Consider the following 20530-nt stretch of genomic DNA (forward strand, 5'->3'; position numbering starts at 1 on the left):
CTGCTTCTCACTTTCACTCCCATCGGTTTCACGTTCCCTTTGCCAGGCGGAAAACCTCGCGGAGCTCCGGCCCGGCACCAGCACCACCAGCAGGAGGGCTGATCCTGGTTCCACCCAGCGGGACTTTCCTGGCTTCCTCCAGCAGGGAGCGGGGGGAGCAGGAGCGCTGGGAGGCAGGAGCGGGGCCGAGCGCTCCCGCGGCTCCTGCCGGGTTTCTACTGTAGGCGGTGCATTCCTCGGGAGGGAGGGAGGGAGTGCGTGCGCCCGGTGCCTTCCCACACTCAGCACTGCTCTTATTTAATGGGGGTCTCCATGCAGGGCAGGCGCCACAGGAGGTTTGGCGGTGCCCGGCTCCCCTCGCAGGAGCCATGGAGAGCGCGGCGGAGATGGGAGCGGAGGCTGCGGGCAGCGCGCTCGGAGCGGGGATGCGGCTGCGGCAGGACTTGCGCAGGATCCGCTGTGCGCTGCTGTTCTGCCTGCTGGCCGTGCTGCTGCTCATGCTGCCCATCGCCTACCTGCTGGTCGGGAACCTGAGAGCGCCCAGATCCTGCGGACAGGTAAGGCAGAGCCGAAGGGAGGGACTCCAGGAGGCTCTTCAAAATGCAGTTTATTATATCCAGGGTTGTGAGTTACAGAACCTGTGCCTGCAGCCATCAGCTCCAGCAGCAGATAAGCTTGGAGACCCTTAGTTTAGTTTACAATGCATTCTATACTTTTCTTTTGGTTACAATGCATTCTATTCTTTTGGTTACAAATGCATTCTATACTTTTCTTTTGGTTACAATGCATTATATACTTTTCTTTGCTGAGCATCTTAGTACGCTAGAACCAAACTATACTTGAACTTTTTTTTACCTATAGCTACTATAGCTCATAACTACTATAGCTACTATACCCATAGCTCATAACTGCTATAATTACCATATTTGTGTTACTGTTCTCCAGTCACTAAAAGTTAGTACATTACACTTTAAGCTAGAAGTTGTTTTTAAGTTTTCTCACAATGGATAATTCTGAGACCTTTTTTCTACTTGCAACTTTGCTGACTTGTTTGCCTGTGCTATCTTTCTGCTTGGTAAAAACATCTTCTTGTTTGGGGTGGGTTTATCCTTTGCTCTAAGTCAGAAAAACCCTTTCTAACTAACTTTCTAACTAATACCCTTTGCCTCCTTGGTTAGCCAGTAATTCTTGTCTTCTATATCAAAACTTGCTTCCATCTCTATTCCTTCTTCAGATCCTACATCTAAAAGTCTTTCTGCTAAGCGTGCATACCTGGGACTTTCTTGTCAAACTTTCATCCTTCCCAACACCTGGGTGCACCTGAGCGCCGTCTGCACCTCCCAACGGAGCCTCCCTGGAGCGCTTTTAATTCTCTTTGTGAATTTCTCCTGTCATTGAAACACTTTTAATGCTCTTTGTGACTTTCTCCTGTCCGAGGGCACGTGTGAGACTCGCTGTTGCATTCCTTCTTCCTCACCCCGAGGATAAATCTGATTATTGCTCGTTCTTTTTTAACTAACGGTTTCTTACTTTCACTGAGGTCACAAGCAGAGTAGATGGCTTTGAAACTTTTATTGCTGTGCTGCAGGGAATACTGAAAAAAATATCACTGATTTCTGCCAGATTTTTTGATGCAATGGCTCATTCTCCTCCCTTCTTCTGGGTTAAATCTGTGGCTTCCCCTCACAGTGTGTGATTTCAGGAAGATCTGCTGATGTCAGTGGGTCAGTCATCTGTCGCTGGGCTGACAGCTACAGCTCTGGTGAATAATTAGTTGTTATTAATGTGAACTTCTGATTTGAGGCAATTAAGGGAGTCTGGCGCTAAACTTCACATCCTGTTTCTAACTACCTATTAGAAGTTTCTCTCAGTCCAGAGCTCTTCTCAGTTCTTCTCCTTTGCCAGACTTTGCTCCCAGCCATACAAACTTCCATGCTGCTCCATCCCTCCTGCAATTCCCTATTCCCATGGGAGGCTGTGAGCTCAGTGCTGTAAATTGGTGAATTAAGCTTTGAATTTTAGCTTCAGGTCTGGAATTCCCCAGTTAGCCAGAAAGGGGGGGGGGTGGTATTGAGTGGCCTCAAAGGCACTTTGTCCACTGGCTCGAGTTTAGCCTGGGGATGTTGAGGGAGGGCAGAGCTGCTGGTGGCTCCCAGGGCTGTGCTGGCCCTGCTGGGACCCCAAGGCTGCTCTGCCCGGGTGATGCTCAGGGTGCAGCATGCTCTTCCTCACTGGGTTCTAATCTGCTGCAGCCCCTCAGGCTGGTAAAGCTGGCAGTTCCTTGAGTGATGCTGCCCTGACCGTGTCACTGCCATCGGTTCCAGGCTGCCCTGCCTGCAGGTGCCACGGCACAGATTCCCTCAGGGGCTGGGCACGATCTGAGAGGATTTGGGGGCCTTCAGTTCTGGAAATGTAGAATTACAGCACAGCAGAGGCTGAATGTGGAGGACTTTGAAAAGCTGGGTGCTGCTTGAGGTTGGAGTGGTAAAATTCACAAGGTGGTTTGGGTACTGTGCTGCTGCTCTGGGTTTGTTTGTGTCCCACCAGAGAAGAACAGTTCAGTCTTGAAACAATCTTGGAGCAGAAGAATAATCAAATGTTAACTTTTTTAATCAATCCAATGTGTTCCTGGATCGTGACCCCATTGGCAGGGTTAGCAGAGAAAAGTTCTTTTATGAGTGGGTTTGGCTCCTTAAGAGGAAAAGCACATCATAAACGGTTGGAATTGCAACTCTGGTATGCATTCCCATGCACCTGCTCCTAATTAGCAACACGTAATGTTTCCACAATGATGTTACGAGGTGATAGAGGAGTTACAACCTCTGTGAGTCCCATGGAGGAAGAGGAAAGTCATCGGGGCTGGCAGGGTGCCCGGGGTGCTGTGAGAGCAGCTGCACCTCTGCTGGGCCCTGCCACAGCCCGATTTTCATTCATTCTGCTGCTCTGTGTGCCCACCATTTCCTCTGCTGCTCTGTGTGCTCACCATTCATTCTGCTGCTCTGTGTGCCCACCATTCCCTCTGCTGCTCTCTGCGCTCATCACTTACTCTGCTGCTTTCTGGGCTCACAACTCACTCTGCTGCTCTCTGTGCTACTGTCTCTGCTGCTCTCTGTGCTTACCATTACCTGAGCTGCTCTCTGTGCTCACCATTTCACTCTGCTGTTCTCTGTGCTCATCATTCCCTCTGCTCTCTGTGCCCACCATTCCCTCTGCTGCTCTCTGTGCTGCTCTCTGTGCTGCTCTCTGTGCTGCTCTCTGTGCTCACCTCTCATTCTGCTGCTCTCTGTGCCCACCATCCCCTCTGCTCCCTGTGCCCATGGCTGTTGCCCAGCAGGACAGCACACAGGGGTGGGTGTCTCTGCCTGTGGCTGCCTCTGAATGTCCCAAGGAGCCATACCCCCCAGGAGCCTGCAGGTTCACAGAGGTTCAAGCCCTGGGAATATTTCTGGGCATAAAAGGTCTCAGGAAAATGTCTTTTTGCTTTTCATTCTGCATTCAAAGTTTGCTGAATGGCTCTGTCCTCATGTGCCCCACTGACAGCTCAGATCAGGAGTTTGGGACCAGCCATGTGTGGCAGAGCTCTCTGGGGCACTGGTTTGGGGTGTGGGTGCCCTGGGCACTGTGGGAAGAGTGGGCAGCCCTGAGTTTGCCCCAGATGAGCATTGGCCTCCTGACCCTTGCACCCACGGGAGGAGTCCTGTGCTTGCCCCATGGAGCTCTGCCCACACACAATTGTCACCTTCCAGTGCTCTGGGGACAGCTGGGGAGGAGGGAGGGACTCAGCAGGTGAGGAGCACATGGAGTAAATTCCTGAGTGCTTCCTGGAGCCAGGAGGAGAAGGGAAACCTGGCCAGGTTTGTGTAACAGGGGAGTGTCCCTGGGCATGGTGCCCACAGGGCGAGGCACCTTGGTCATCCCTGCCTGGCCCTAGTGTCACCTGGTGCCTCTGAAGGGATGCAAACTCATCTCTTTCACTGGAAATGTCCCTTTCAGGAAAAAGCAGGGCAGGTTATGTCATTACAGTGACATGTGTGGGCTACCAGTGTTCTCTGTGTGTCATGGTGCAATGCATCTCAGATGAATAATTCCAGCCTGGTGATGGTTTTCCCTGGACACCTTCCAGGCTCCCTCCATGCTCCTTTGGGAAAGAGTAACCACTTTCTTTTGTGCTTCAGTCCAGAGGGAGGAGAGGAAAAAAGGGTTTTTCAAACCAGGACACGTGGCTTGTGTTACTAGCAGGAAATCTATTTTAAGGCCATAGTGGTGCCCTGCTGGAGGAAGGGCAATCCTTCCTCAAAGGGAAGCCAAGTTTCGGGCTGAGTTCCCAAAACCATTGATGGAAGGGCACAGGAGAGCAGCTCTGGCTGCCTCAGCATCCCACTCAGCAGAGCATCAGGTCCTGTGGCCTGGAGGAGTTGGTGTTTGGGTTTATTTGTCATGGCATCATTGGCACACCACAAGCAGCATAAACAGGAATTCCAAACCCTGTCCCAAGGTTGGACATGTGTGCCAGGTCTGTGCCATGTCAGCTGGCAGTGGAGAAGGGATCTGCTGCAGAGCAGGAGGAACTGGAAAATCCCAGAGGCTCCACCTGGATCCTGCTGGAAAGCTGGCAACAAACCCCAGGAGAGATCTGCCCTCATGGCCTGCCCATAAAGGAAGGAGAACCTCAAAAGCTTCCTGATCTTTGGGGAAGGAGAAATACCTGGGGAGGAGCAGCAAGCACACCTGGATGGGCCCAGGTGTTGGGATTCCCCCTCCAAAGCCAGCACCAGTTAAATCCTGCTGCTGGATGCAGATGTTCCTTGTGAGCACATGCCTTGGGTACAGCCTTCGATTGGGCAGCAAAGTGTTCTGACACAAACCAGTTTTACCAGCACAGAGCAGTTCCTGCCAAAAATTCCCAGCCCAGGCCATGCAGCATCTCTGAAGTTAGAAAAATTTGGGTTTATGTACTCTGCACATGGCCTGCAGAGCCCCTCCCTGTGAAACAGGGCTGAGATGGAGGAGCTGGGGGAATTCATTCAGCTCATCAGCCCCTCTGCCTGCAGAGCCAGCTGCTCTTGCCGTGCCATTGATATCAGCCCTCCTGTTTGGATTTAGCAATACCTGGACACAAATGCACTGGAGCTTTTTGGAGGTTTGTGGTAGCAGAAGTGTTCAGCACCCAGCAATGCCCTGGCTCATCAGAGCTGCCTGCCCAAACATCTGTGAGTCAGCTCAGGGGGGAGGGTTTCAGCATCACTCAGTGCTTGGGCTCTCCACAGTGACCAAAGGGAAAATTGGAGCTGTGAACTTTACAGAACCACAGCTGAGCAAGAAAGAGAAAAGAGAGAAAAGCACTGATTGTGTGAATGTTCTCTGCACTGGCTCCTGCTGCTCAGCTCTCCCTCCCCATCCATGCACAACAGCTGTGCCTATTTCTGACACCTGGCCATTATGCAGCATTGTCTGCTGCTAAAACATCTTCTGCAGTAGAGTTGTATTTATATTTACACATTTATGAGATAGCACAATTAGGGAAAAGAAGAACAGCCATACCTTTGCCAAGCAACAGAATAATTTCACACCTTGCTCTGTCCCCCTGCTCTATCTGCTCTGTCCCATGCAGCTCCTGCACCTGGAGTTTCCAGCTGGATTTCTTAGGAAACAAGTAAATTTAGGTTTAAACAAAAACTTTTTGTTATCTTTTATGAAGAAGCAGAATTCTTCTTGCTCTCCTTCCCATTTTCCTGCCACCTCTGTTTGGATTGCAACATCCAAGTTTATACAAGGAACTTCAGCAGAAGTTAAGCTTTCAAGTATGTAAACAGTTCCACAGAAGTTGCATTCTTAAATATAGGTTTGGGATTGATTTTTTCCTTGCCTGCAGAATCCTTAGAGAATGGGATCATTAATGAGAATTAGTCACTTGGGAAATAGGTAGGAAATGCCACACAAGGAATGTGTAAATATACTCCTAGGTGAATACACCTGGCTGAAAGCCAGGGGAGAGTGAGGGAAATCCTAAATTCTGACCTTGTGCTTCCCACCAGGGCAGGGGACAAAGGCTGGGGCTGAGTCACATCAGCAGGGTTAGTCACCACAGAGAGCAGGACCTTGAAACTCCTCACACACGAGGAAAGGCTCAGGAATCTCCTGGGCAGCACAGCACCAATGTTCTGGAAGTTCACCCAGTGCCACACTGGATACTCACACCAGTCTGTGCCAGGAGGCTGCTGGGGCTGGGCCACACATTTCTGTACAGGTGGGCAAGGGAATATAAAACAAAAAGGAGAATTTTTCCTGCTGTTTCCTTCTCCATTTTTTCCCCCACCAGGCTGGAGCAGCTATTTTAGCAATGACTGTTTGCTGCAGCAGCACACGGATGTTTACTTCCAGTAAAACATTAAACTGTCTCTGGCTTTCCTGGAGCAGCCCCCAGCCCCAGGCAGGCCAGGCTGCCTCTCCTTCCACAAACATTCCCCTTCCCCAGCCAATAGAAATTCTCTATTTTCTCCTTCTCCTGCAGTGTTTGAGACACAGCCAGCAGGAGCCAGCTCCAGCATCTACATATTAATATTGTTCCAGGTTTTATTGGGCAAAGTGCCTCAAATACTTTGTTATGAACTGGCCAGGGGTGGTTTATTCAGTTTATTCAGTGTGGTTTTGGTGTCTGCCCATAAAACACACCATGCCAGCCCTGTGTGCTCCTGAAAGATGTTCTGGGATGGGGGTTCCTGACAGCCCTAAGGGTCAATTCCAAGGGTCAGTCCTGAGGGTCAGCACAACCCAGGCTGCTCCAAGGGCTGCTCCTCACAGCCCTGCGAGGCCAGATGTGAGGCAGCATCCTCAGCATCTGGCAACATCCCCCAGCACCCCCCAATATCCCCACCATCCCCACCATTCCCCATCATCTGCCATCATCCCCAGAATCCCTCACCATCCCCCAGCACCCCCCAATATCCCCACCATCCCCACCATTCCCCATCATCTCCCATCATCCCCAAGCATCCCACACCATCCCCAGCACCCCCAACATCCCACACTATCCCGCAGCATCCCCCATCATTCCCCATGATCCCCCAGCATCCCCAGAACCCCCAGCACCCCCCAGCATCCCACAACATCCTCAGCATCCCCCCAGGATCCCACAGCATCCCCATCATCCCACAACATCCCCCAGCATCCTCATAGCACCTCCCACTATCCCCAGTATCCCCACCATCCCCAGCACCCCCACCATCCCCCACCATCCCCTATTATCTCCAGCATCCCCAGCGCCCCACAGCATCCCCCGACCCCCAGCCTACTCCCTGTGCCGTGCCCGGTGACCCAGGGGGCACAGCAGGTGACTCAGGGCACCGAGTGTGTGACAGGCACAGCCCCTCAGGACTGCCCCAGTTCTGTGACAGCCAGGCAGGGCCTCAGGGCCATGAGGGCAGTGGGAGTGTCCGGCTCCAGGAGGGAATTGCAGAGGAGAGCAAGGATGAGCCTTCCCCAGTGCAGACCCCAGCAGCAGAGCTCACCCTGCAGCTGCTCCCTGGCTCTGCTCAGCTCCTGCTCCCCAGGAGGACACCCAGAATCCCAGACAGACCTAAGGAACAGCCTTGGTCTGGGTGCAGGACAAAAGGCAGGTGGAGCTGATCCACCTCAGTCTCTCCTGGTGTTGTGGGGAAACTTTGCTGCTGTAAGGGCTCAGACCTGGCTGCCTTGAGGAGAATCTGTCCCTTTGCTCTGCTTGCTGTGCCTGGATTGAGGGCAAGAGAGGCTCCAGCAGGGCTGAACCGTCACCATGGATGGCTGGGTCACTCTGCTGGGGTTTGTCCAGCTCAGAACCTGACAAACCCCTCGGTCCTGGAACCTGTCAGAGATGAGGGCAGCTCTAAGCCAACAGCAGAAATGTCTTGCAGTGAACAAAGACTGGTCAGGGCTCATCTTTTAGCCAAAATGCTCCATCTGAATTCACTGATGTTTGTTGGGGAAGATGAAACAGGAAGGCCTTATAAATATGATTGTCTGGCAAAAGATTTTGAGAATAAGGAAACTATAAGCGAATTGAAGTGAAAGCAAGCTTTGAGATACCTCAGTTACTGAACAACTGGAAAACAATGGTGTGGCCAGCTGAAGGTGATCCCCTTTTGATGGAACAACACCCTCTGCTTGCAGACAGGCCCAAGGGTCAGAGCGACCCTACAGCTTGGCAGAAGGGGCCCAAAGAGGACTTTTTAGGGTTTAAAATGTAACACAGTGTGGTAATGTAATGATTCTTATAGGCTCTATGTAAATGCTGTAGGATTTGTATCTTGTACTAGATTGGTTAGTGAGAATGAGAATATTCAACACAGAAGATTTGTTTTATTGTAACGGGAACCTCGCTCTCTTACCCTCTCATCCTCTCTCTCTCTCACCCTCTTTACCACTGTCTCTTTTCTCTCGGGCCTGCTCTGAGCTGTGTCTGGCAGCTCCCAGCAGGGCCCTGCACCCAGGCCCTTTGCAATAAACCCCAAGTGCCAGACCTGGCTGCAGAGATCTCTTGTCTCCATCTGTCCCCATGGTCCTACCCCCTGACCCTCTGACAGATGTTACTGCAGCTGTTCCATGTTCTGGGCTAATTCCCACAACCCCTCTGAGCTGATTGCTGTCCCTGTCCCTGCAGGTCACAGAGGAGAGGGGCCCGATCTTCCTGAAGCAACGAGCACTGGCTGCTGGTGAGTTTGCCACCCTTTCCCCTGTGGTGTTGCAATCCCAGCACACCTCTGCCCTCACCACCCCAATCCCTGCCCAGACAAGCCAGGCAGGGCACACTGAGGGAGATAACAGTGGGCACAGTGAAATGGGAACATTTCTAACCCCAGGCTGGGAAAGCTGTGCAGGCACAGGCTTCCCCCAGAGCTCTGCAGTGTTGGGGTGTTGTGAGGGTCCCCAGGAGGAGGTGAGAGATGAGAATCTGACTCCAACTTCTCAGAAGACTGATTATTATATTATATTATATTATATTATATTATATTATATTATATTATATTAATGCTATATTAAAACTATACTAAAGAAAGAGAAAGGATACATCAGAAGGCTTAACAAGAATGAATAATAAAAACCTGTGACTGACCAGACACAGCTGGACTGGGATTGGTCACTAAGTAAAAACAATTCACATACTGGGTAAACAGTTCTCCAAATCACATTCCAAAGCAGCAAAACAGGGAGAAGCTGAAGCTTCCCCCCAGCTTCCCAGGAGAAGAAATCCTGGTGAAGGGATTTTTCATTAAATATCACGATGACACTGCAGGGTCAGTGGGACTCCCTGAATAACCACCAGCAGTGATTTGGGAGCCTGTGCTCCTCACCCTTCCCCTCTGTTTGCCTCCAGAAGTTCAGGACACAGCCACAATGTGCCCTGCTGGTGCTGCAGCAGCTCTGCCAAACTCCCCTGTTTGCATTTATCACCTCAGGGGGGTCAGTAAGAGTTCAGCAAATCATCCCTGACTCAGAAAGAGCCTGCACATTTCCTCAGGGGAGTCAATTACTGTGACAATGTTCACAGGGTTCTTGGACTGGGGAAGAGATGAGGATCTGACTCCATGTTTCAGAAGGCTGATTTATTATTTTATGATATATATTACATTAAAACTATACTAAAAGAATAGAAGAAAGGATTCCATCAGAAGGCTGGCTAAGACTAGATAAAGAAAGAATGATAACAAAGGCTTGTGGCTCCGACAGAGAGTCTGAGCCAGCTGACTGTGATTGGCCATTAATTAGAAACAAACCAACATGGGCCAATCACAGATGCACCTGTTGCATACCACAGCAGCAGATAATCATTGTTTACATTTTGTTCCTGAGGCCTCCCAGCTTCTCAGGAGGAAAAATCCTATGGAAAGGATTCTTCATAAAAGATGTCTGCGACAAATCACCACTCATATTTTGCTGACTTAGGGAAGGTTCTTCCCCCAGAGGGTGCTGGCACTGCCCAGGCTGCCCAGGGAATGGGCACGGCCCCAAGGCTGCCAGGAACCTTTGGGCAGCGCTGCCAGGGGTGCCCAGGCTGGGATTCTGAGGTGTCTGGGCAGGGACAGGGGTTGGATTGATGATCCTGTGGGTCCCTCCAGCTCAGGATATTCTGTAATTTTATTATTGAACAGCAGCAAAGATCCTCACACCATTTTTCTCCCTTTTCCCTCAGTTACAGACACACTCTCCAGTGCAGAGAAGCCACGAGCTCACCTGACAGGTAATTCTTGTTCACCACTAAAGCCTTTTTACAGCCAATGTTGTGGTTCAGTAAGCTTGGTCCCTGTGGGTCTGGTGGGAGCAGGGGTTGCAGGAAGCATGGGGAGCAGAATAAGCAGCTTTGCCTTGTTGAGCAGGCCAGGCTGAGTGCAGTGTGTCTGCAGGAAACAGCCCACAAAGGGACAGCTGACAGAAATGTCACTTTTCTGAGCTGTTTCTTTCACTGAATGACCATGGAATGTAACTGAACCAAAACAGGTTCCTAATGTCTCAGTGATCTGCTGAATCCCCAGAAAAGCAGGGAAGGAGCTCATGTGAGCCCTTGTGGAGCAGTGAATTTGCAGGAATAACAAGTTTTGGAGCAAAATCTGGCCAAATCAAGCTAGTTTTAGTTTATTTTTCTGCAAGGCCTGACTCAGACTCCACACACACCACATTCCTATAAATCCTCCCCCCTGTTTTCAGTGAGATAATCTCTGACACATTTCAGAGCAAGCAGGGAAAGGCAATGCCAAACTGAACCCTCCGAGCTTTTATGTCATGGTAGGAAGGTGCCATCACACAATCCTGTCACAGGGTGGGCTGCCAGGCCTTTCCAAAGAGCTTCCATGCCTTCACAAAGAGTTATCATCCATTTCCAAAGGGCTATCATGCCTTTCCAAGAGGTTTCCATGCCTTTCCAAAGAGTTATCGTCCCTTTCCAAGAGGTTTCCATGCCTTTCCAAGAGGTTTCCATGTCTTTCCAAAGGATTTCCATGCCTTTCCAAGAGGCTTCCATGCCTTTCCAAGAGCTTCAGTGCTTTTCCAAGAGGTTCCATGCCCATCCAAGGGTCTTCCATGTCTTTCTAAGAAGTTTCCATGACATTCCAAAGGGTTATCTTGCCTTTCCAAGAGTTTTCTATGCCTTTCCAAAAGGTTATCTTGCCTTTCCAAAGGTCTCCCATGCCTTTCCAAGGGGCTGCCAGCATCTCCAAGGTCCCCATGTCACCACCTCAGCCTTGAGGCCATCACCACCCCAAGAACCTTGCCTTGAGACATCCCCCATCCTCACCAGCTCCACCCACATGGAAAATGTAGGTATTCCCAGAGAAAAGTTCCTGCCTGGCTCCAGTGTGGATGAGTGAGTGCCAAAGGGTTTTCCAGCTGGCCTGAGGCCTTTTATCCCTCTGCAAAGCACAGCTCACTGCAGAGGCTTCCCCAGCACTACCCCAGGGTGCACTTTGTAACCTGAGGATGCAGGAAATGCTGGGATGATTTCCTGCAGAGATCCAAATCCATCCCCAGGGCTCCATCACTCTGCAGCTCAGGGCTGATGCATTCCCAGCACAGTTTCCTTTCCTTGATCCAGCAGCTCCTTCCTGAGGCACATCCTTGGTGCCTTTCCCTTTGCCACGGGGGATTCTGGAGTTCCAAACCTGGCCTGGCCTTGGCCATAATCACAGCTTTGCTCAAGTTTTAAGGAGCAAAAGGAGCGTGTCTGCTACTGTAAGGTTTTGGTTTCTTAAATCCCCCCTGGCAGAGAGACCCAGAGGCTCCAGTGTGGATGCAGTGAGTGCCAAAGGGCTTTCCAGCTGGCCTGAGGCCTTTTTTCCCTCTCCAAAGCACAGCTCACTGCAGAGGCTTCCCCAGCACCCCAGGGTGTGCTTTGTAACCTGAGGAATGCAGGAAATGCTGGGATATTTCTCTCATATTTCCTGCAGAGATCCAAATCCACCCCCAGGGCTCCATCACTCTGCAGCTCAGGGCTGATGCTTTCCCACCACAGTTTCCTTTCCTTGATCCAGCAGCTCCTTCCTTTGTGCCTTTCCCTTTGCCATGGGGGTTTCTGGAGCTCCAAACCTGGCTTGGCCATAATCACAACTTTGCTCAATGCCAGTTTTAAGGAGCAAAACCTTGCTACTGTAAAGTTTTTTTGGTTTTTTAAATCCCCCCTGGCAGAGAGGCCCAGAGGCTCCAGTGACTCAGAGGAGCAGCCCAAGCTCTGCTCTGCTGCTGGGAACTTCCCTGGGTTGCACAAAAGCCCAGCTGCCACAGGGAAACACCCAGCAGTTTTCTCCACATTTCTCCAGCCCTCATATTTACAAAAAAATTCCTTTGCCATCATTCCTAGGCAGCCTCCCAGGGTCTGTGTCCATCCTCTCTGGCATTCCACTGAGGGCCACTCACTGCTGGCCATAGAAAGGAGCAAGAAAATGGGAAACTTGAGGGAATTTTCTCTCTCCTTTCTGTGCTGTGCTGTGTAGTCATCAAGAAACTGAATATCTATGGATTTTCTTTGACCTTTTTTTAACCTGAACATATTCCTGGTGCTTCTCCCTGTGGCAATGAATTTCCCATCTTAACAGCACTTTGCAGGCAGAAAATATTTCCTGTTATTTTCAACTCTGTGCATAATAATTTCTTGGGCTCCACCCTGGTGTTCTCTTCTCAGAAACAATTACTTGAACACAGAAAGTGTAAAAGGAATAATTATTCCCCTGATCTTTATTACATTCCCCCACCTCAGGTGCTGTTTTCAATGTGAAGGTACAAATCCTAAACTGTAGGAAATCTCTTCCACACCTTTATGCTGTCTTTTTCTAGTTTTAGGCACATCTATTGTGAAGGTAAGAGCAGAGGAGTGAGAGGAATGAGAATTGGATGGAGCTCTTTGGGAATGCACTGATTAATTGGCAGTAGCAGAGCAGCTCCATGTTTTGGTGCCTGTTCCTTTATGATAAATCCTCCAGCTGCTCTTGGCCTTTTTAACTCACACTGAGAATTTTTATTCACCCAGTCTGGAATCGAGATCTGCCTTCCCTGATGGCTTTACCCACTGAGATGTGCCAAAACCCAGCTCAGAGTCCCCTCCTGTGCATTAATGTTCATTTGGGGCTTCTCCTTGCCTTGCCATCATCCCCTCCCCACTGATTTGGTTGGGTTTGGGGTCAGGGTTCAGGGCAGTGCCTGTTCCTTCTTGTCACCAGCCTGTGGCACAGGGGATGGCCAATGCTGCAGGACCTCATGCTGCTGGTGCTGCAGTGGTCCCAAACCTGGCACGTGGCTCATGCTCTTCCTCATTTGGTCCCAAACCTGGCACCATCCTCATGCTCCTCCTCATTTTGTCCCAAACCTGGCATCTGGCTCATTCTGCTCCTCATTTGGTCCCAAACCTGGCACCTGGCTCATCCTCCAGCTCATTTGGTCCCAAACCTGGCACCTGGCTCATGCTGCTCCTCATTTGGTCCCAAACCTGGCACCTGCCTCATGCCCTCCTTGTGTGGTCCCAAAGCCACCTCTAAATGTGGCCAGAGCCTCATTTCTGCCTCCAAATCACCTTTATTAACCCTCAGGGCATGAACTGGAGCAGCAGAGGACACAGGACCTTGCACCACAAGGGCTTCACAGGCTCCAGACTCTTGCTCAGACTCAGAGTTCAGGATTAATCTCTCCCATTGGTACTGAGAACTCCAGAAACCCCACAAATTCAGCACAAAATAGATCCCAAATCTGACAGGCAACAGGGATTCTCCAGCAAGGGACTGAGCCAAAAGGGATTTGGGGACAGGAGAATTAAGGGATGCCAGAAATTTATGGTGTGTGAGAAAACAGAAGGAACTGTGGCAATGAAGCTCTTATTAAAAGCAGATTTTAATTTCTTTAAGAATTAGCATCATAGGTATATTTGCAGAAAGTGGAGCTTCAGAATTTAGGAAATAAATAAATAAATGACAAGTACAAAGTACAACTGCTAGAAAAGGAGTTGTGCTGTATTAAAAAGCACTTGAACATTCATTGTATTCTCCCATTACTGAAAGCATGGAAAAAACTAATTAACTTGAAAATAGAGAGCATCAATAGAGGGAGATTCATCCTAAAAGGGAGGTTAAAGCTGTGAAACCTGACTAATTCTAAAAATCAGGAAGTCATGTAGTTCATTTGAGATCTTATCATATTCTATAACTAATAAAATCTATTTTATAACTAATATAAAAGTTAATTGTGGAATTGAGTGTCATTGACATTTTAAATCCATCATTCTACAAGAAAAGAATATTTCACAGGCCGCTTCTCTTCAAATTCCCCCAAAATTCCAGAGATGGAATAGAGCCCAGGACATTTTCTGGAAATATTCTGGTCTTTCCTCATCCTTCCCACCTCAAACAAGATTTCCTCTGCGCTCTGAGATTAATTGCTCTGAGCTCTTGCAAAGTTTAGAGTGATCTAAAGCTAGCTGAGCTTTTCCCAGGATTCAGAAAGTCCCTGAATTGAGGGATGATGCATTGAGGTGGATGCAGATGAAGGCAGACCAGGAGCACTTTCACTTTCTTTTATTCTTTTATTCCCCACTCCACTGTATCTAACCTTTATAATATGTCTATAATTTAGCTTTCCTTGCTGCCACAATCCCTGGCTGTCTCCCCCATCCCTGAAATACTTTCCCCATCCTGGGAAAAGATCAGAAGGATTTGATACTTCAGCACTAAAAAAAAAAAAAAAAAAAAAAAAAAAAGCTGGTATTTGTTGTGCTACCCAGAGAATATAACACTCCTAACAGCTTCCTGTATCCTCATGGATTATTTACTGTTGGAAAAGAGGGAAACAGATGTCACTAGGACATGAGCACATTCCTTTTTCTGAGTCTCATTTCAGGATGGACCTATTGGTTATTGCTAAGGGAATTCCAAAGCCCTCCCTCACCTGCATTCCATTGCCCTCCTTCCCATGCACACACCCCCTTTCCCCAAATACTGAATAAAAATCAGCTTTAAACATTAACAAGCTCATTAAAAAGGTCTCAGTTTCTGGAACTCTGTTCCCTCAATCTTTTCTAAGCATCCATCATTCATTTTCCAGTTTCACTTTAATACCTGAGATAATCTTCATGGTTTTTATCCTCTTCTTCCCACTGCTGCTGCTTTAGCACAACAATTCCATGTGGCAGGCAGTAAAGAGCAGAGACAACTCTTGCTTCCCTGCAGAAAAGCATGCAAGGGCTGAGGTTTATTGCCCTCTCTGTTGTGTGTGAGGTATCAAAGTGGTGAAGGCAAAAGGGCAGCAACTCCCTCATTTTTCCCCTCCAGGCTGGGAAGCATCCTCAGCTTGGATCAGACTGATGCTGGGGTCAGGATTGGAGCTCAATCTGCTCAGCACAAGATTGGGAACAAAAAAAAGCCTGGAGGAATGTTGAGGCTGACTCCAAATGTAGTATTTTGTTCCAGACAAGCATTAAAGAAAGAAAAAAGGGGAAGAGAGGGAAAAAAAATGGTTTAAAATAGAAAGTATTGCTTTGGAATCGGAGCTCTTGAAGCACAGTGGGGTCTTTGGGGGTTTTTGCTAAAATCCAGTGACTTTGGTGAACCAAAAGCAATTCTACAAAAGATGTCCTTGAGAGCACAGAGGAAGAGAAGGGCTGAGGAGTACCAACCCCCTTAAGAAAAAGCAGGAGGAGAAGTCCAAGTGGTGACACATTGTGGTGACCAGTGTGGGCACTCTGCAAGCTCAGCAGTGTCTTTCTAAGAAACAGAATTGCAACCCACCCATCCTGAAGGAAAAGCTGGTTTAGAATGTCCTCTTCCTGTCCCCAGCCCTTAGGTACAAGCATGGTACAACTGTCCCAGTGCTGTGTCACCTGAGGACAAGGTTTTCACTCTGGAAATGGGTGAGATGGGAAGGTAAAGCCATCTCCATTGCTTCTCAGTGCCAGGAGACCCAGCCTTGAGGATGGACAGCTCATCCTTTGGGGTCTGACCCACAACCAGGACCCCCAGGCACAGCTTACACTGTCAGGATATTCCTAGAGCACCCTTGGCTTTCAGTTCTGGACACCCTGTGGGCACCCTGGAGAACACCACTGGACAGTTGTCCTGTGTGGGAAATGGACTTGTAGAGAGTTTTTAGGGTTCCCTTCTATCAAACTCTAAGGGTGTTTTTCCTTCTATCAAACCCCTAAGGGTTGTTTTTTGGGGGGTTATTTTGCTTCACCTTTCCCTACCCATTAAATTAAGGCTCCAGTGAGCTGCAGGGGAGTGATGGCACAGAAGAGGAAGAAGAAGAAGAAAAAGAAGAAGAAGAAGAAGAAGAAGAAGACAAAGAAGAAGAAGACGAAGAAGAAGAAGATGAAGACAAAGAAGAAGAAGAAGAAGAAGAAGAAGAAGAAGAAGAAGAAGAAGAAGAAGAAGGAGGAGGTTTTATCAAACACTAAGGGATCTTAATTCAATGGGTAGGGAAAGGTGAAGCTGCAGGTTGGAGTGAAATAATCCAAAACAAAAAAACCACAAAAAACCCTAAGGGTTTGATAAAAAGGTTTCTTTTAGGGTTTCTTTCTATCAAACCCTAAGAACTCTCTCCAAATCCATTTCCCACAGTCCTGCAGCCCATTCAGCTCACTGTGAAACAAGAATGTTTCTGCCCCAGCTTTTTTGCTCACCCTGTTTAAACCCCTCTCCCCTCAGAGCAGAGATTTCAGGTCCCACCCACCCTGTGCCACCCTGACCCACGCTCCTCTCCCTCTCTCTCCCCGCTGCAGTGAAGAGGCAGGACCTGGCCAGCGCCGTGGGGAGCCACATGCCCATCCTGCAGTGGGAGGACAAGCGAGGCCTGGCCTTCACCAAGAACAACCTGAGCTACTCCAGCAACGCCCTGGTGATCCCCGTGTCCGGAGATTACTACGTCTACGCCCAGGTCACCTTCCGAGGGCCCGTGGAGAGCAGCCACAAGGCCAGCTCTGTCACTGAGATCATCACCAAGGTCACTGACAGCTACCCCGAGCCCACCCAGCTGCTGACGGGCACCAAGACCCTCAGTGAGAACGGCAATGGTTGGTTCCAGCCCATCTACCTGGGCGCTGTGGTCTCCTTGGAGGTGGGAGACAAGCTGATGGTCAACGTGAGTGACATCAAGCTGGTGGATTACACCAAGGAGCACAAAACTTTCTTTGGGGCCTTTCTGCTGTAGGGCTCCGGCCTGCAGCAGATGGTGGAGGATCCCTCCAGGGTCATCGGGGGGATTTTGTTGGGTTTTGGTTTTGTGGGAGCATGTTGGGGTGAGATCTCTGTTGTTTGCCTTCTTCTTTTTCTTCTTCTTCTTCTTCTTCTGTGCCATCATTCCCCTGCAGCTCGCTAGAGCCTTAATTTAATGGGTAGGGAAAGGTGGAGCTGCAGGTTGGAGTGAAATAACCCCCCCCAAAAAACACAACAAAAACCAACCAAAAACTAACTAAAAAAACCCCAAAAAAACCAAAAAACCCAAGAAACCCGAAAAAATTCCCAAAACAACTAAAACAAAAAACCGAAACAAACAAAAAACAACTAAAAAACCATAAACAACACTCAAAAAACTCCAAACAAACAAATAAAAGCCAAATTAGAAAAATGAAAGCCATATTGGAGGGGGGAAAATGTATTTTTGACAGCAAAAGTTGAAAGTTCTTCAAAACTTTGTAAGGGGGAACATTTGATACCTGTGGGTAGGAAGTTTCTTCTTGAATATTGAGCTAGGCTATTCCCCTAATTCCACCTTCAATGTACAATTTCCTCAACTCAAAAAAAAAAAAGGGTTTCTGAGCTTTCTCCAGTACTTCCAGTAGAGTTTTGCATGACCCTTCTTCAGATTCTCCTTTCTAAAAAGTTATTACTTCTCATAATTTCCTTATGAATACATTTACTCAGTACTTTGCACTAACATAAAGCTCAGGTTAATTATTAACTGCTTAATTAATCCCTTCCAACTTTCCTGTAAAGTAGATTAAAATTATATCATGTGCTTTGCAGCAGCTACTTGAGATTTTTGGTTTTTCCAAAAAATTAATTACAGTTCCCTAAGTCCCTATACAGCCTCAAAATATTTTGAAAAAGATCTAGGGAACACACAAAACACTTTCTGTTTCAGCATGAAAGTGGAATGTCCCCTCCAGGTCCTAACTTTAGGATAACAGAAAAAAAAAAGAAAAAAGAAAAAATAAAGAAAAAAAAACCAAGGTAGAGAGAGACACAGAGCAAAATTTTGCACACTTTTAAATCAGCGACCAAAATTTTGGGAGAAAATTTCTGCAATGTTTTGCTTTCCATTATATTTAATGCAAGGCAAATGCAACTGAAGAAATCACTGCTTGGGTTCCAACCACAGCTGATCGTGGCCCCTGGCCCCAAGGGACTCGCCAGCCTTGCCCTGGGTGAAGGTTGGCCACCAGTTGTCCCCACATGAGGTGAAAAGACCCAAAAACATGACCCTGGTGGAGCTCAGGGCTGTTTAACTTCCACCTGCACTTACTCATTTCCACAGACCTTTCTGCCTCTCAGGGAAATTCCCATTTTCCCCTCCCCTCCTGCAGCAAACTCATCTCCAGCAGTGCCTCAGGACCCTCATGGGTTTGGATTTACACCCTGAGCAGCCCCGAGGTCTCACAGCCAAGCACCCACCAGGCTCTGCAGCTCTCCCCTGCCTCACTTCCTTGGATCTCCTCCATTTCTCCACTTCTTGCGCAGAAATGACAGCAAGGCTTTGTCCCTGAGCTGATGTTTCCACCCAAAGCCCTGGTGGAGCCCCAGGTGCCCCATCAGGGGTGGGGAATTGCAGTTGTGAGGATGAGGGGCTGTGTCTGCAGAGATGAACTGGGCACAGGCTATGTGCTGGGGACAAGCCCATGTGTCCATGGCAAAGCTTTGTCCGTGGCAAAGCCCTTCCCACCAGAAGACCTTTTGTTGCTCTAGGAAGAGCTCTTGAACTGTCAGTGGAGCAGCTGGAGCAGGGAGAGAGGCCAAGGAGATTGGGAAGGGAGGAAAGGAGCAGAGCAGGAGGAGGAAAGGTCCAGGCAACACCAGGATGTCTTCATGTCTTGGTGTGAGGACCTTCCTGCTGACATGAAAACTGGCAGGTCTTTTGTGGTAAATCATCTCAAAGTGGAGGGGTTTTGCCCATTCTTCCCTATCCTGCAGTTCCTGGACCCCACAGTTTTAGTCCTTCCCTGTTTTAGGCACATCACAACATCCGGGACTTTGCCACCCTGCCCTGCCCTCTTTTCCTGCTTCCAGATTTTCCTTGAGTCTCATCACTGAGTGTTAGCCCCTGGCACAACTCTGCCTATTTAGGGAGCTTGACAAATTCCCTGCATCAAAACCTCATCCCAGTTTGGCTCCCCATCCTTTCTTTGACTCATCCTTCACCCTCCCCACATCCACATCTCAGCTGTCCTCTTGCTCCCTCCTGCCTGCCTGGCCCTGTCCATTAGGTGCAAGGACATTCTTTGTCCAAATGCCATTTTTACACTCAATTTCTCCAGCTCACAAAGAAAAGTGACATCTCAAAATAGGTTTGGATTGGAGAAAGTAAATTTAATTATCCTGCAGGCAGATGGAAACACTCGGAGTCAAGGGATCCTCTTAGCTCTTTATGATCCAGATCACTTCCATCTTTGAGCCCTTATTGCTATTTTATCTCCACCTGCCCAGCCTAGTTTTTTAAGCTGGGTTTGGAGCAGTTATTCCCCAATTATCTCATTAACACAACCTCACACTTGTTCTGGTGATCCAGCTCCTTTTCAGGGCTTTTCCTCCCGCTCAGATCCCTCCCACCAGGGTAAAATCTGGTGAAATCCCCCACTCTTGGCAGTTCTAGACAAAATTACTCCCAGTGAAACCCTGATACTTCCCATAACTCAAATTTTGTGGAGTGTTCCCCCAACACCTCACATTGAGTCTTTGATCACTTGGTTGTGTGCCCAAAGCAGGATCTGAACTCATGAAAACACAAAATCTGCAGCTTTTCGAACATGTAGAGCGCTTTGGGTGATCAGCACACAAAACAACATGGTCAGTCTCATAAAGGAAGATTTGAAATCATTTTTCCAAGACAGCTGATTCCCAGCAATTAGACAGGAGCTTCTGCAAAGGGCAAAATAGTGTGAAATTGGTTTATCCTTGGAGGAAATTGGAAGGGAAATTCTCTCTCTTCTGGGATAATTACAGTTATTCAGAAAGCTTCCCTTTTCTACCATTGAGCTGATCATTCTGAGGGCACAAGGCAATCCTGACAGGCTGGGACACCAGATTCTCAGGGAAGCTGTATCCCAAGGCACCATCACTGAATCCTGATGTGCTGAACGATGGGAATTGTGAGGGCTGGGGCATAGGAGTGGGGAATGCAACATTTGGCATACAAAGAGCCAGAATATGGGATATACACACAACTTTTATTTTATTATTTTCATGAATATTCCATAGAAGTCCCCAGAAGTTCCTTTGGCAATTATGAGCCTTTTCTAGCACAGAATTTGTGTCTACTGCACACTAAAGATGAATTTCAGCAGCAAAACGTTGCCTGCTGCAGCTCCATTCCA

General features: G+C 48.6%; 1 protein-coding gene across 1 annotated transcript; it reads left to right on the plus strand.

Moving 5' to 3' along the window:
* The first annotated feature begins 368 nt into the window (after nt 1-368).
* Nucleotides 369-17151, plus strand: TNFSF15 (TNF superfamily member 15). The gene is made up of 4 exons (XM_054284027.1): nt 369-557; nt 8639-8690; nt 10169-10216; nt 16724-17151. The coding sequence occupies exons 1-4, from the start codon at nt 369-371 to the stop codon at nt 17149-17151; spliced, it is 717 nt and encodes a 238-aa protein (XP_054140002.1).
* Nucleotides 17152-20530: the final 3379 nt, after the last annotated feature.

Source organism: Melozone crissalis, unplaced genomic scaffold, assembly GCF_028551555.1.
Source record: "Melozone crissalis strain CALT ecotype California unplaced genomic scaffold, PUWL_Pcris_2 ptg000041l_1, whole genome shotgun sequence".
NCBI classification, from domain to species: domain Eukaryota; kingdom Metazoa; phylum Chordata; class Aves; order Passeriformes; family Passerellidae; genus Melozone; species Melozone crissalis.